The 16,331-nt window shown below is 57.1% G+C and overlaps 1 protein-coding gene across 1 annotated transcript in view; it reads right to left on the bottom strand.

Moving 5' to 3' along the window:
* The window catches only part of MVK (mevalonate kinase), a 35,281-nt gene that overhangs the window by 14,017 nt on the left and 4,933 nt on the right, over window positions 1-16,331 (bottom strand). The window contains 7 exon segments of the mRNA XM_053206195.1: window positions 484-637; window positions 4,217-4,333; window positions 4,725-4,815; window positions 9,048-9,093; window positions 9,710-9,813; window positions 12,892-13,047; window positions 14,830-14,974. Coding sequence (XP_053062170.1) covers window positions 484-637; window positions 4,217-4,333; window positions 4,725-4,815; window positions 9,048-9,093; window positions 9,710-9,813; window positions 12,892-13,047; window positions 14,830-14,974 — 813 coding nt within the window.

Genomic DNA, 16,331 nt, shown 5'->3' with positions numbered 1-16,331 from the left:
GTGACCGAGCCGGCCCCGGGTACCGTTACCCGGCCTTGCTCTTTCCCCAGACACTGGGGGGCGGGGGAAGAAAGCCCTCGGTTTTGTAGCAAGGTCAGTCCCCATCTTGGCCACATCAAGAGGTGACAGCGGGTGATGACAACGTCCTGGTTATTCCTCAAACCTGTGGGAGACTTGGCAGGTGAGGAGGTGGTGGGGACAGCCGCCATAATGGCGGCCCCTCCCCCAGCCCAGCCCTGTGCCAGGCTTTCTAAAGGCACTTTTCTCCTTGCGTCTAGACAACAATCATAAACTAGCCATCAGCGTCCTTGTTCCACCAATGCAGCAACAAAGGCCCAGAGTGGTGAACTAACTTGACTGAGGCCCCACGGCAGAGGTGAGACTGTTCTCCAGCTTCTCCCTCCTCCCAAGGGAACCGCCCAGGTAGAACCTTTGTACGAGCCCAGGCTGCCAACCCACCCTACCCAGCCTGCTCCCCGGTACCTGGCCTGAGGAGTGTAATGCCACAGCCACCACCGCCCGCGCCAGTGAGCTTGCTGTGCAGTCCATGGGCCATGGTCACCTGGCACAGCTGGTCCAGGGAGGCATGGCCCACGCCGAGGGCGTTCAGATGGTGCTGGTTCATGTCGATGAGCTCCTGCAGGAGAAGGTTCAGTCTGTTCCCACTCGGCCAGCCTGAAGCCAAGGTCCTGTGTCCACCCCATGCGTGTGACAGCCGCCGGTTTGGGAGAGCAAAATGGCTTAGGCAAGCCGGCACTGTGTCCCTGTCCGCTGGTAAAAGAACGTCTCCTTCCCGCGAGACTTCCCATGGGGCTGGGGTGGAGCTGGTGGGGAACACACGTCCCAGGCCTGGCCGAAGAAGCCTCTGGCCACGGTGATTGCTCAGGGATGGACCTGTGACCCAAGCTGGGCCAACCACCGCCTTCCCAGGGTTTTCTCTGCCTCTGCCCTCGAGCTGCGAAAACTGGTTGACTTCAGAAATAAGCTGCCAGAGTTCTCTCTGCCCTCTGCCCTACACACGGCCAGAGAGTGCATGGAAGATGGAGAGATTTCAGACTAGGTTGTTTTGGCCCCTGGATCCAGCTATGCTCGAAGCTCTTCCTGCTGGTCTTCCCAGTTATGAGCCAATAAATTCCTTTCCTGCTAACGCCTGCTTGAGATGGATTTCTATCATCTGCACAAGTCTGAAGCGATACGCCATCCGACAGCGGCCGCGGGTACCAATTTTCAGAATAAGAACTGGTTTCTTATTCAAACAAGGTCATAAGTGGGGGAAAGAGCTAAATGTTTTTCTGGTTTCTCTGATTTGCGTAAAACTCCTGCTCTTCTGAGGCTCCAACGATGCAGGTTGATGAGATAAGAAAACTGATAGCTATCGCAGCCCAGGGACCCCTACGTACATTTCATTTGCTCCAGCAGCGTCTGGGCGGGCACCGTGCTAAATGCTGGGGCTCTAAGAACGAGCACCCACCTGTGGTCCCTGCCACGGGCAAGTGAAGAATGTGAGATCGGGCAGAGCACCCGGGGGGCTCAGTTCAGCCTCCGATTTCAGCTCACATCATGATCTCACAGTTGGTGGGTTCGAGCTCTGCATCGGGCTCTGCGCTGACAGCGCAGAGCCTGGAGCCTGCTTTGGATTCTGTGTCTCCTTCTTTCTCTGCCCCTCCCCCGCTCATGCTCGCTCTCTCTCAAAAATAAATAAAACATTAAAAAAAATTTTTTTTAAAGAATGTGGGATCTGGGGGGTGCCTGGATGACTCAGTCTGTTAAACATCTGGCTCTTGATTTCGACTCAGGTCTTGATCTCAGGGTTTGTGAGATCAAGCCCTGCGTTGGGCTCCATCCTGACAGCGCCTGCTTGGGGTTCTCTCTCTCTGCCCCACCGCCCACGCATGCATTCTCTCTCTCTCAAAATAAATAAACATTAAAAAAAAAAGGATGTGGGATCTGGAATCAAGGGGAGGGGACTGGGTTTCAGTCCCAGCTCTGCTACTTCTAGGTTCTTGGGCAAGGCCTCTCACCCCGTGCCTCAGTTTCCCCGCTTGTAAAACTGGCATCCTAAGAGGATCTGTCTCACTGCAGTGAGGAAGAAATCGGAGTTTTTCACATGACACCTGGCCTGAGATCAGGGCTCCGTGGAAGTCAGCTGCTATCATTACTTTTGCGGTCCTAGCACAGTTACCCCCGTAGTACAAAGGGGGCGCCGCTAAGGCTCAGAGCGGAAGGTGACTTGCCTAAGGTCACTGGGCTGGTAAGGTACCAAGCCAGCACTGGAAACCGGGTCTGCCCCATGCGAAGCTCCCGTCTACCCCGCCTCCAAGAGCGAGCGCCCTCAGCATTCCTGCTGCCGCCTACTTCTCGCCGCGCGGGGCTTGAGAGCGCGCGGCTCTGCTCCGGGGAACCGGGAGCGCGTGTGCTGCGAGGGTTGCCAATCACGGAGCTGTCGGCCGGGCCCACCTGGCCCTCCTGCCGGGGGGTGGGGGGGGGGGGGTCCTTCGGGCGCGGTCGGGTCGGCCCTCCCCTGCAGCCCGCCTCACACACCCCAGCACTTCTGACAAACGAGCAGACAGGCGTGATGGCCCGGTGGCCGCCCCGGGTGCCTCTCCCCGGCCCCAGGGGCTGGATGCGAGGGAGAAGTTCTGGGGGCCCGCTCTCTGCGCCTGAGCGCCAGGTGTCACGTTGCCGAGGCAGGTTTCAGACACCTGTCACATTCTGATCCAAAATCTGTCAAGGATCAGATGACAGGTTGTGACACAGGAGAACAGCTCGCTGGTTTGAGCACAAAGCTGTCCAGGAGGCGAGCTGCACATTTCAGCGGCTGCCACAGCCAAAAATACACACAATGTATAATCAACGTGCTGTTCTGTGGCATTCTCCGGGGGCTCAACAGGGTATATTTTAGGCAGTACTCTATCATTATTAATTTCCTGCTCAGGAGGACTGTGTTCCCTCCTTTCTACGTGAAAGGAATTGAAGCCGGCAAGGCAAAGGCTGGGGGACTGGAGGCAGACAGCTAAGGAAATGGGACCAAAAGCACAGAAACGAGAGCGGGTCGCTGCCCCTGGCCCATGGTGGGTGCTCATTAAAGATCTGCTGGCTACAGAGATAAACCCGTAAGTCAGTTTAACACCTGGCACGGCCACCCACTAGTTGGCGAACCTTGCAGAAAGTTGCTCTTGAGGTCTCAGTATTCATACCTGTAAAACGGGGGCAATATACCCACTTCACAGGGAGGTGGTTATAGAGACCAAGTGCGAAATCATTTGTGAAGAGACTTGGTTTAGTAGCTGCTTCCATTCACTATAGGAGCTGCAGATTCAAATGCATCCCGCGGGACAGAAAGGCACCAGGTGGACCGCAGCAGCTGCAGGTGACGCTTAGGGAGAGGTGGGGACTATGGGGAAATGGAGACCCCAGGGCCTCCTCCCAGGGCCTCTTCTGCACTTCCAGCTGACTGTTGCTACCAAGCCTCACCCCTCCACGACCTGCCGGATCCTCTGATTCTCCAAGGGAAGCCAGGTGGCTCTTTAAGGTCGATCCACATTTGCCAGGCCACACGGGCCGTGTCTGAGGATGACCCTGGGCCCTCGGGCTTACTGAGCCGGTGGCTCATCGGGCATGGTAACTGCCTGTCGCCTACCGGGCCTCGCTGCACTCTTAAGACACTCCAGTGAGACCAGCAGAGGTGAAGCTGGGATTCAGACCCGGATCTGATCAAACCCAGGGCGCGAAGCCTCCGCCTCTACGCTGGAATTATGCAAAGGGTAGTGGCTCGGGTCACAGGGAAGAAAGAACCATGTTAGAATACGTGTGAGCCAAAGCACGCCAGTGATAAACAGTCACCAAAGGACACAAATGCAGCGAGCAAACATAACGGGAAAGGGATGGCCGTGCAGGAAATGGCTCCTGGACCTCTGGAAGATGGGGTCAGCAATATCCCACCGCGCCTTACGTGTGTGAACCCAAACCTGGCCCGTCACACTTAGCATGCGCCAGGCGCTGCCCTCTGTGCTTTCGACATACTCTCTTCGCGGCTCTGAATCAGCTGGGGAAAGGCGTAAGAAGAAGGCACGCTCGCTGGCCTTGGCATACACGGGACCCCAGGCCCGGGCCCAGCCCCCAGGTTTCAGTTCGGGGAACTGTAAGCGCAGAGGGTGAGCCCCTGCCTCAGGCAGTGGTGTGGGTGAGACCGGGGACCCTGCAGACGGGCTCTTACTTCCAGCACCAGGTAGTGCTCCGGGGCGGGGGCAGCCACCATCTCCCCCAGCATCCGCTCGCACTCCAGGGAGATAGCATCTATGGAGGTCAGCACGGGCGCCACGATCTCTGGGAACTGGAGGGAGAGCAAGCAAGGGCCCGTGAGGCCTGGGGCAGGGCAGACACTAGACAGCCGCCCCGGCCACGGGAGGAGGGAGGTGTCCCCATGGCCTGCTCCCACCGTCTGAGGAAACCCCTTCTCCTTCCTGCCGGGGATCTGTCTTGCCCAGGCCCCCTCACAGAAGCGGGGGGATTCGCACCACCAAGCCAGCGTGTCTGACACTCCTTGTGCTGCCTCCCGGCTGGGATGGACACACAGCACCTCCTGGTCTGCCCAAAACAGCCTCCCCCGGTCCCCATCACCCATCCTGCCCCTCCGCTAGCCCATGCGGCAGAGGGAGAGCTCGAGCCCCTAGACCTGGCTGTCGGGGCCCTGCCAGAAACCCGCCCGAGTGAACACGAAGCACCTTAAGCAGCCTGCTCCTGACGCTGGCCACGAGAGCCTTGGTGCTGCGAGGGACCTTGGTGTTGGTCAGCAGGATCCTCAGAGCCGGCAGCCTGCGGGGTGAAGAGGGTCCATGGTGAGCTCGGGATGGAGGAGCCGCGTCAGGGCCGGGGGCACTCCCAAACGTCACCCGACCCTGACACAGGAGGAAGCGGAGGCCCAGAAAAGGGGACCTCAGTGGGCTGGAGGGGGAGAGCGAGAGGAGCGGGATGGGTGGGGGGGCTCCTGCCGCCAATCATGGCTGCGTCTCCGCTTCAGGCCCTGGCCAGTCGGGACACTTTCCTTTGGCTCGTCACTCACCCACTTGACTTCAACTGGGCACCTACCATGTGCTGGGCACATGTGAGGGGGCCTGGCTTCGCCTGCAGCTGGCCGAGCACACCGGGTTCACAGAGTTGGATGAGTTCAAAGGCACTATGGCCAACAGTACAAGAGGGGGTGAAGGTTCTGTCGCGTGGGCCACCCCAGGCTGCCGGAGTGGAAGAGATTTAGGAAGAAAAGCAACGGGACCTGGGACGGATCACACAGAGGGGGTGCACACAGGGTAGGAAGGCACCCAGGGGAGCTGGTATGGTGAACAGTGGGGTGAAGGGGCGGAGGGCAGACTTGGGTGGCAGGCAGGTTCCCCTCAGGCTGAGCCCATCCCTGCCCTGCCTTGATGGCTCCCAGACAAGCCGCCATGGCCCAAAGCCAGATATGGTCAGAGGGAGTCCTTCATCCCTGCTCGGCTGTCCCAGGTGAGAGAACAGAGGCCCCAGGACGGCCACAGTGAGCTGCCCTCACCTACCTTCTGAGCTTTAGGCTACCTCCTAAAGTCACGATCGCAACTGTCCTATGCCTAGCTGTCCCTGGGGACTTAAGGCCCCATTTCTTGTCATCCCAAGCTGCCTTTCAGAGCACCACGGGCCGGGGACTGAGTATTTGGATGAGCTCTGCCCCAAGACAGCTGGAGACAGGCAGACCCCTTGATACCTTTATTCGTTTTTCTTTTCACAACTCGAGACTGTAAAATCCAATAGGGCTGGAAAAGGCTGCCAGAAACCTGCTTGATCTCACCGCCCATAAGCCCATGAAATTAATATCGATTCCCAGCCTTGGAGGCCGGCTCTTTTTCTTTTTTTAACTTTACAAAAGATGAACATTCTATTTGCCTTTTCTTTTCCCCTTAAAGACAAGCCGTTTCTCAAAAGGGCAGCGTTCTGGGAGGCCGCGTCTTGATCCACTTTGCAAACAATGCATTTTTTTTTAATAGAGAAGCACCATGCGTGGTTTGGGGGGAAAGGGTTCCTCTTGAAGCCACTGGCGGGATCAACGTGGAGTCTGGCCTCCCGGCTTCTCAGAGAATCAGCCATCTGCTCGCCGTGGCGCCCCGCAGCCAGCAGTGAAGGTCGGTTTGCTCTGTGTTCCCATCCGTCGGGACGGGAGGAGTTGGAACACTGTGTCTTCATCTTCCTTAAACAAGTCCTCTGCGAACAGGCGGCTCCTAGCGCTGCCGGCCCCACTAAAACCCCAGGCTCTGCGGGCATCTAGAGACCACCCAGGCTGTGCTCCGCGAGTGCTTGTGCGTGCTAGGCACGGCTAACCCCTCAATCTTATCTCACCCCCGCCCTCCCTGGGTGTGCGCTCCTCTCAGCCATCCTGGCCCTGTAGCTGCAGCTCAGCACGCCAGGCACATTCCTGCCTCAGGGCCTTTGCACTTGCATTTCCTCCGTCAGGGACCCACCTAACTCTCGTGTTCCATTCAGGTCTCTGCTCAGATGTCATTTCATTGGGGGCCTCCCCGGATCATCCCATCCAACGGCCTAACATGCTCTCGTGGAACCATCTGTTCATTGGTTGTCTCCTCCCAACAAAGTGTGAGTTCCGTGAAGGCGGGACTTTTTGTTCCCCACTGAGGCCCCAGCACCCAGCACATGGTAGTTGCTCGGTATCTGTGGCATTAAGTTTGATCTCAGCAGAGAGCAAAGCACTCTACAGGTGCCGTTTCTGATTCTGGGCTCAGGATCCTCGTTATATAAACGAGGAGGCGTGTGCCTCAGGAAGAGCGACTCACTCAAGAGCACCCGGCTCAGTGGGGCGCCTGGGCGGCTCAGTCGGTTGGGCGTCCGACTTCAGCTCAGGCCGTGATCTCGTGGCTGTGAGTTCGGGCCCCGCATCCGGCTCTGTGCTGACAGCTCGGAGCCCGGAGCCTGCTTTGGATTCTGTGTCTCCCTCTTGCTCCACCCCTCCCCCACTCATTCTCTCTCTCCCTCTCTCTCTCCCTTAAGAATAAACACACATTAAAAATAAATCAAACAAAACAAAAAAAGAGCACCCAGCTTGAAAGTGGCAGAGCTGGGCCCGCAGACCCCAGAGCCTCTGTCCGCCATGCCACCACCAGCTGGCCACCGGATATGCCTCAGGCCCCCCTCCTGCCTCCTCACTCATCCCCTCATTTCCCTTCAGTAGAACGTACACGTGCCCACGCCACCACGTTAGCTGGGGCCCAGTCGGTGCTTAGGATATAACTAGCCCTCAGGAAACACTGAATGAGACGTCACTGCCCCTGTGACGCCCAAATCTGTCACCCCTCGCGCCATCCGTGGCAGCTTCAGGGCATTCACATCATCCTCTGGGTATCTTCGTGCCGAGGATCACAGTCGTGCCTGCTCCTCCAGTGGGCTGAGCCCCGCGGGCAGGCCTGCGTCCGGTACCTCAGAGTCCAGTGGGGACTCCTGATGTCGCTGCACGGGGAGTCAGTCTACGTGGCAGAGCCGGCCCCTCCTGGGCCCCAGGCCCCACTGCCCTGACTGCACAGCAGCCGGAGCAAGCTGGTTCCACTTTCCCGAATGGCCCTGCTTCCTCCTCTGTGCAGAGTGAAGGCTGTCATCCAGGGGGATTCTGCCCTCCAGGGGACACTGGCAATGTCTGGAGACATTTTTGGCTGTCGCAACTGGGAGACAGGGGAGATGCTACCGGCATCTAGCGGGTAAAGCACGGGGATGCCACTAAATATCCTAACCATGCCACACAGGGCAGCACCCGCCCTATAAAGAATCGTCCGGTCCACTACGTCAATGGTGCCAAGGCTGAGAGACCCTAGCGCAGAACCTCAGAAAGGCAGGCGTGGCTCCTGGAAGCCAAGAGAACTGGGGCAGAAAGTTCCCAGAGGTGCAGGTGGAAGTGACGTGGCACATCACGCCAGGTCAAGGAGCCCCTCCTTGGCCCAGCTGGCGAGGGCCACTTGGCATGGCCCAGCTGGCAAGGGCAGTGGGCCAGGACTTGCTGCCCATGGGCTGTGAGGACCGCCCTCATCACCGTGGAAAGGCCCGCCTGGGTGGCAAAGTGCCCTGGGACACCACCTGACTCCATCGAGGGCTCAAGGAACTGCCACCTGCTCACCCTGGGAGTCGCTGCCCGCATGGGACATTTCCACTCTGAGTCCAAAGAGAACACAGCATGCTCTATTTTAACATGCATGTTTGTAGTTCCGATTGCTCCCGAGGGAGGGGGTAAGGGAACCTGGGAAACGGGCTGAGAAGTTCTCAAATGTCACCCCTGCTGGAAGCCTCTCACGAGCCTGAGCCCTGGCTCTGCCTCGAGTGCCCGACTGTGGCAACCCTCATGTTCACCTGCAGTGGCTTTGTGTGCGTGTCTGCTGGCCCCCCCCGACCCGCCCCCACTCTCCTCCCACCCTGCCCTGCCACCAAAATTGTGTCCCAGACTCATTTTTACATCGCTAGACCCTAGTACAGTGTCCTCGGGAACACAGGAAGATATCAATTCTCATTTGCTAAATGCATACACAATCGAATGAATGAAATGAATGACGACCCAGGGGTCTGCGGGAGCAGCCGCTCTCTGAAAGGTGAATGGCACGGCCACGCATGACTTCTCCCTCTAATCTCTTGGCAATTTAAGAGCTGCAGCACAGAAGGCAAGAACGGGGTGTCCTCATGGCCCACGGCCTGGGAGGGCCTCACAGGGGAGGGGAAAGAAAGCCAGGGGTGCCTGGGGGGCTCAGTCAGTTAAGTGTCTGACTTCGGTTCAGGTTATGATCTCACAGTTCATGAATTCGAGCCCCGCTTCGGGCTGTCTGCTGTCAGCACAGAGCCCGCTTCCGATCCTCTATCCCTCCACGATTCTCTCTTTTGCTCTCTGCGCCTCCCCCTTCTCAAAAATAAACAACAACAACAAAAAGCCAGAAATGCTGCCCCACATGTTACCACACAACGAGACAGAGCCCCCCCCCCCATGACGCGATGAGGCAGCCATGCCGGGAGGGGCTGCCCTACCCCAGAATTACCTCTTTAGGAGCGAAATCTTTCCTTGCTGGTATCGGAGTGCTCCCCCTGAAGAGAAGAAGCAGCGGGTCAGAGCTGTGGGAAAAGCTGTGTGTGTCTGCCCCTTGGGAGAGAAGCTGGGCTTGAGTGGGTAAGAGTTCTGCCCCATCCGGGGAACAGGTTAAACCCTTGTTAACTAGTCGTGCCAGCTTCGGTCACAAAAGGTCCCGGGAGGGCACAAAGGCACTCCGCGCTCCGCCAGGGAGCTCGCCCTCCCTCCAGGCTGCCCGGCCTCGTGCCACAGGCCACGTGGTGAAGGTGGGCCCAGGACCGTGGCCGGGTCCGGGAAGCCAGTATCCCACAGCAGCTCGTGTGACTGCCAGGCGCTACGGCCGTGACCCTGCAGCTGTACTGTGGCAACCCTCATGGGGAGCTCACCGCACCTGTAGCTTCCCGGGCCCTGCCATGACCGCCCCCCCCAGGACCCCCAGAGGTTTGGGTTCAGCAGGTGTGAGGCAGGACCCTGGAATTTCTCCCCTCCCTCACCCCCAAGCAGGAAAACACTGTTTTCCTCGGAAGCCGCTGGTTTCATCCATCCAACCCAACAAAGCCTGAGCGTCTACAATGGTCACAGGAATTTATAAAATAATACAAACACAGAAAACTGGCATGCGGCCACACCTACCCCAAACACTGACAGCGTTGTCTACTCCGGAGGGGTTCCCGTGAATCACTCTCTCCCCCTGGAAGGCCCACTTGTTAATTAATTCCAAGTCCTCCACTGTCCACCTGAAGAAGACACACAAGTCCATCTGTACCTTGGTGGAGAGGGGTGGCCAGGGCCGCTGAGGCAGCAAGGGGCAGGATCCACAGGTTGGGCTTGGTGGAGACCACACGAGCCAGGAACAGGAGAACAGCCTAGAACCTCTCCAGCTGCAGAGCCATCTCCTGCAATCCCCATGAAAACCCTACAGGGACGGTACAATTACTATCCCCTCTCCTACGGAAGAGAAAACTGAGGCACAGGTGGGTCAAGTAGATCCCCGTGCTGTGCACCGCTAAATCAGAACCACATCGGTTGAGGAGCCCAGGTTCTCAACTACCGAGCTTTATGGCGCCAACAGGATGTACTCATTTGTCCGATATTTACTGAGCATCTACTGTGTGCCTGTCGCTAAGCTCACAGTAGGGAACGAACGAGACATGGCCCCCAGCCGCCTGAGGCTTGGCGTCTCGTGGAGACGGGACGCCAAAAGCAATCGATATTTAACTACAACCCCCAGGAGGGGCAGTGCAGGCTGGATGGCGTGTACCCCATCCGGAAAGGGGGAGGGCCTGAGGGACAAGGGCGCGGTCGGCAAGGCCAGAACGTGCGGGGAGAACATTCCAGACCGGGGCTGCACAGCACCTGCAACTGTGCAAGAGCTGGACCTTTCCAGGAACCGAAAGGTGAGCACGCGAGACAGAGAGGGGGCAGCTGGACCGCCCTCTCCGCAAAGGTGAATCTTCTTCCCACCCTGTGCACTGCTCATCCTCCGGGGGCTCAGATTTCCAACCCAGTCTTCACAGGAGACCGGATTCTGGTCTGATTCCAGCTCTGTCTGATTTAGAAACGCTGGGCAGGGGTTGGGGCCTGTTCTCACCAAAAGTCCTAGGAAGGAATGACTGGGTCTTCAGGGGTGGCGGGAGACCTGAATGTTAAGGAATCAGCGTGAGAAAGAGCACACGCACGCGCACACACACACACACTTATGCACACACACACACACGAGTCACCCATGCCTTTTGAAAATTAATTAAAAATTTTTTAATGTTTATTTCTGAGACAGAAAGAGACAGAGCATGAGCAGGGGAGGGGCAGAGAGAGAGGGAGACACAGAATCCGAAACGGGCTCCAGGCTCTGAGCTGTCAGCACGGAGCCCGATGCAGGGCTCGAACTCACGAACTGTGAGATCATGACTTGAGCTGAAGTCGGACGCTTAATCGACTCAGCCACCCAAGTGCCCCGAAAATTAAATTTTTTAAAAAAGTTTTAAGTAGGCTCCACACCCAATGTGGGGCTCAAACTCACGACCCCGAGATCAAAAGTCACATACTCCACTGCCTGAGCCAGCCAGGGACCCTCATCCATGCCTTTCAAAAGGCAGAGCTGGTCTGTTGGCCCATATACACGAGTCTGTTTAAGGGACCCAGGGCAAGCAGGCCTTCACTGATCTAGGTTATAATCAGTGATTAGCACATGGTAACGAGCACCATCTTATCACAGAAGCACCAAACTTCAAGGCTGGAGGGCCCCCTGAGGGACCGTCAGGTGCAGCCCCTCACTTCCAGATGAGGAAACAGAGCCCAGAGGAGAAGAGGGGGTGGCCCCACGCCCTGCAACAAGGTAGCAGGCACACCTCACTGAAATCCCTGAAAACCATCACCTTGTGTTACCTCCAGGTGCGCCTCTCATCACCTACCAGATTCTTCCCCTGACAAAAGCCGCCTCCACCCCACCCCTCCTACTCCTCTCCACCCACAGGAACCATCCAGAGCGAGTCTCAGGAGTGCTGACAGACACATCACATCACGAGCCCGCAGATCCACTGTGGCCACGAGGATCAAAGGGACCTTGGGGCTCAGTCTGAATCCAGCCGTATTTTAACCTCCGTGTCTCAGAAGAGAAATCATTGGCCGTGACAGGGCAGCCAGGGGGGTCTGGGCTGCGGGAAAAACCACTGCCTTTCCAGGGCAGAGGGAGAAAGCCTCGATTCAAAGCCAAGCTCTGGAAGAGGACAAACGTCCGAGGCTGCAGGCTAGTGCAGTGTGTCCGCTCTGTGCCCCTGCAGCGGGCGTGGAGGGTAGAGGAGCGGTGCTCTGGGAGGAAACACGCAGCCACGTCCACCGTGCACCAGCACCGTGTAAGCAGCCTCTTCTGCCGGCTACACAGGGAGACAGACAAGGCCGGCGGTCCGCCCGACACCACACACGGTTGGGACCCCAGGCCCCCGGTGGGAGGGCTCCCCTGCGCTGTGTGGGCCCAGGACGGACTGTAGTTTCTCCAGATGCAGCCCCCAAGTGGCAGAAACGGCTGCCAGCGACACTGTCCTGACGAGCCTCGCTGACTCCGCGAGAACTGCAGAGGCAATGCTCCCTCCGTGGAACGAGGTCAAGGGCTCCTAAGAAGGGAAATGCCTTAATAATAATAGATACTCCCCCGGGGCGCCTGGGCGGCTCAGTTGGCTGAGCGTCTGACTTCAGCTCAGGTCATGATCTCACAGTTCGTGGGTTCGAGCCCCATGTCGGGCTCCGTGCTGACAGCTCAGGGCCTGGAGCCTGCTTCCGATCCTGTGTCTCCCTCTCTCTCTGCCCCTCCCCCGCTCATACTCTGTCTCTCTCTGCCTCAAAAATATACATGAAAAAGAAAATTTTTTCAATAAGAAATAAAAAAAATACTCCTCCTGTGTTTATGTCTTGACGTGTTACACTTTTTTTTTTTTTTTGCATAACTGTCTCGTAAGACCCAGCAATAGTGTCCTTAAGGCTCCCATCAGCTTCTTACAGAGAAGGACACCGAGGCCCTGAGGGGCGCAGCAGCACGGCCGAGGTCCCGCAGTGAGACAATGGCAGAAGTGGGCCCAACGGCTCCCTACATCCAGGCTCAGGTTCTTTCTACCATATCACGGGCACTCGAACCCCAAAGAGGCAAGGTAGAGGTGAGGGGTAGGGGAAGGGCAGAGAAGTCAGGCTCTGGATTCAGACCGCCTGCATTGGCCGCAGACACCTCTCGCCTCACAGGGTGGCGGGGAGTCCTCAGGGAGAGAACCCACGCCGGGGTCGTGGTGCCCGGGAAGGACAATGACGAGGGCAAGGGCCGCGATTACCTGCTGGCAGGCTCGCCGTCCTTCAGCGGGTTTGGGATCTCCTCGCACGTGGTCAGGAGAGCGGAGGCCACACACACGGAGTAGGCGGCACTGGAGCCCAGGCCGGCCCCAGTGGGCAGCTCGGACCACACCCTGATGTCCAGGCTGGGCAGGGTCCTGAAACACAGTGGGGTGCAGGGCATGACTCTCCTGAAGGGTGGCGAGGTGCCGACGTCGCCCAGGACTGGACGTGGGCAGGGCCTGACTCCAAGCCTCTGGCCAGGTTTCTGGACTCGCGGAAGTTTCCCGACCCCAAAAGCAGCCCTCCGGGATTGTAGGAAGTCGTGGTGATGCAGACAACTTGGAAATAAATACCAGAACCACCTCCCTCCTGAACACACCGTTCCCTCCCGAGCCACCAACCATTTCTCTAAACTCCTTCCTGTTCCCTGCACAGGCTCTTTCGTGGCCCCGCTCTCTCTGTGTCCCTGCCTGGGATAGCTCTGCACCTCTTTAGCCCCCAGGCAAACTCCTAGCCATCCTGCAAAACCCTTCTCAAATGTCACTGCCACCGTGAAGCTTCCGCTGGCCACCCACAGAGCCCATTCCTAGCTCCCCTTGACGATCTCCACTACATAGCCTTTCTCCACCACTGCCTCATGTTGGCGTGCTGTGCGCTCACGGGACCCTCCTCCTTCCTACCGGCCAGCAGTGCCCCGCTGTGTGTAACACGGGCCTGTTTTCTACCACTGGAAAGTTCAGAATCACTGTATCTTCTGTGCATTTCCCCCAAGCAAGGACTGTCAAATTTCGTGTCCTGTAGTTTCCATTAAGGAATTTTCCCGTCTTCCAAATATAAAACCATAAGGCCGAAGCTGCCTTTTCAAACTACACATGCCCACCCCGCTCAGATCAGATTCTGAAATCTGCACCCCCTCCCCGAAGGGGACGTGCCCCACTTAAGTTGAAAATCCCACGGCGGACAGCAAGAGTGGAGGCGTTTATGAATGGGCCCTCTGCACCGTGCCTGTCCCCCAGCGTCTGCTGTATGAGTGACGAGCTGCCCCCTGAGGCTTTCCCTTTGGGTTTGAAACAGAAAATAATTATACTGAAACTCACCGTGGGCTAGTTACAGAGCTAGGCCCACTTCATATATCGTATTTTCAATCCTCCAATAGTTTTCAGAGGAAAATAATAACAGCTAACGTTTCTCAAGCTACGTGCCAGGCTCTGAGTCAAGCGGTTTAAATAAACAAACTCATTTAGCCTCACAAGAAGCCTACGAGGTAGGTATTATTACTACCCCCATTTTACAGATGAGGACACTGAGGCCCAGGAAGGGTAAGAACCTCAAGTAAGCTAGTAAGAGGCCGCCGTGGGGTGCGAACCAACGCCATCTGACTCCCCATCACCACGTGACGTGGCCTCGGCGGTGAGCTGGCCTCCCTGAGGGCAAATAACCCAAATCCTATCTTCAGGGGTGAGACGGACACAGGTGTCACTTTGCTGATCACAGAGTTTCCCTGGAGTCTGCGGGATGAGCAGCAGGGGTGCCTCTGTGGACACAGCGCAGGAGAAGCCACGTGGTAGATTTGGGAGTCCGGCTTTGGGTCTAATGAATCGAAGAGGCCAGAGGAGGCAGTGGGGGGTTGAGAACGTAAGTGTCAGAACCCAAGTCAGCTGGGCTGATTCCCCAGCCCGGCCCTCAGTGTGTTTCCTGAGTTTCGTTCCTGGGCCAAATGAGGGCGCCCCTCTCAGAGCTTCTTAGGAATGTTAAAAGCAGACCATCTATCAAGGGTCCAGCCTGGCACCTGGGGCGTGCGGCGATGGCAAATGGCCATGGTCACCGGAACCCTGGAAGAAAGCCCCTGTGCTCTGCGGTAGCCAAAGCTACAGAAACCCTTGCCCGCTGCCCCGGGCGGGCTGAAGCAGGGCTCCCTCCCCGGACCACGCACGCACCTCTGCTTCCGGCAGATGCACAGGTACAAGTATAGGAAGGCCAGCACGGCCGCACGCTCGGGGTCGGCACAGTCCTTGGGGAAGGCTGCCACCTCCTTCAGCTTCTCCACTAGCTCCACGGTGGGTGCCGAGGCGTCACCTTGCTCTGTCGCAAACAAGCACACGTGGCTGGGTGAGAGGGCCTCAGGTGCTTTTACAGACAACAGCACGCAGAGGACCCAGCGGGTCACGAGAATCAGAATCTGACGGGCACGGATTCACGGTCCGAGCGCCAGGGCTGAGACCGCCACCGGCCTTCAGGTTTTGCGGGCAGGTGGACTTGAGTTTGGGTTCCGACTGTACCATATGCTGGCTTTAGGGCCTTGAGTGTGTGACTCAACGTCTCTGATCCTTAGTTTCCTTCCTCCTTGGTAAACGAGATCATGACAGGACCTCCTCCAAGATAAACTTAAATAAGGTACAGGAGACCCTTAGCACAGTTCCTGGCATATAGGAAGTGTTTAATTAACAGTAGTTTTTGAAACATGCATACACACACAAGGCGAATGCTAGCTTGATCTCTCAGAGGTCTGGCTTTGATCTCCACAGAACAAAACCCAAACCACGGGCAGTATTAAATTATTCCCCAAACGTGACCCTCTCCCGAAACATAACCTGCGAGGACAGGACGCTCAAAACCAGAGAATGTGAAGGGCTGAGGTTTGCTTGGGCAGCCGGGAGAGGCCAGATAGCAGTTTCTCTCCCGTGTGTGGGGGGGCTGTGCCACTTTCCTCCAAGAGCCTGAGCAAGCCTGACCGGCTTACCTTGACAAACCACTCCCTGAGTCACAGGTCAAATTTTAAAGTAAACAGAAAAAGGAGCTTGGTGTGCCTGTGTTAGGAAACTTTAGGGTGAGGCACTCATTAAAAGGGCTGTGGGCTAACTGAAATAATAATACATTAAAGGCAGCCGAGCCAACGGGCAGTGTTACTGAGGGTGCAGACATTTCAGAGCTCGGTGAAGGAAATGGAATAACTTGTTAAAGTGGTTGGAGAGTGGGGCACCTGGGTGGCTCAGTCGGTTAAGCCTCTGACTTCAGCTCAGGTCGTGATCTTGTAGTTCGTGGGTTCGGGCCCCGTGTCGGGCTCTGTGCTGACAGCTCAGAGCCTGGACCCTGCTTCGGATTCTGTGTCTCCCTCTCTCTCTTTGCCCCTCCCCCAGTTGCACGTTTTCTCTCTCAAAAATAAACATGTAAAGAAACTAAAAAAAAAAAAAAGAGTTTGGAGAGTTGAGAGAGATTCGGGTCTGAATCCTTTCTGCATCACCGACGAAGATGTGCGACCTGAGCCACTCGACCCCCGAACCTCGATTTTCTCATCCATAAGATGGGGATGGATACCGCCACCTACTTCCAGGGCAGGCTGGAGACTTCTAAGAGTGCTGATGTATGTAACACACTAGCCCAGTGCCTGGCACCCAGGAAGATGCCCAGTGAAATGTTCACTGTGTTTGTAACTATCGGG

This window comes from Acinonyx jubatus, chromosome D3, assembly GCF_027475565.1.
Source record: "Acinonyx jubatus isolate Ajub_Pintada_27869175 chromosome D3, VMU_Ajub_asm_v1.0, whole genome shotgun sequence".
NCBI lineage: Eukaryota > Metazoa > Chordata > Mammalia > Carnivora > Felidae > Acinonyx > Acinonyx jubatus.
This window is presented reverse-complemented; position numbering and strand designations above follow the sequence as displayed.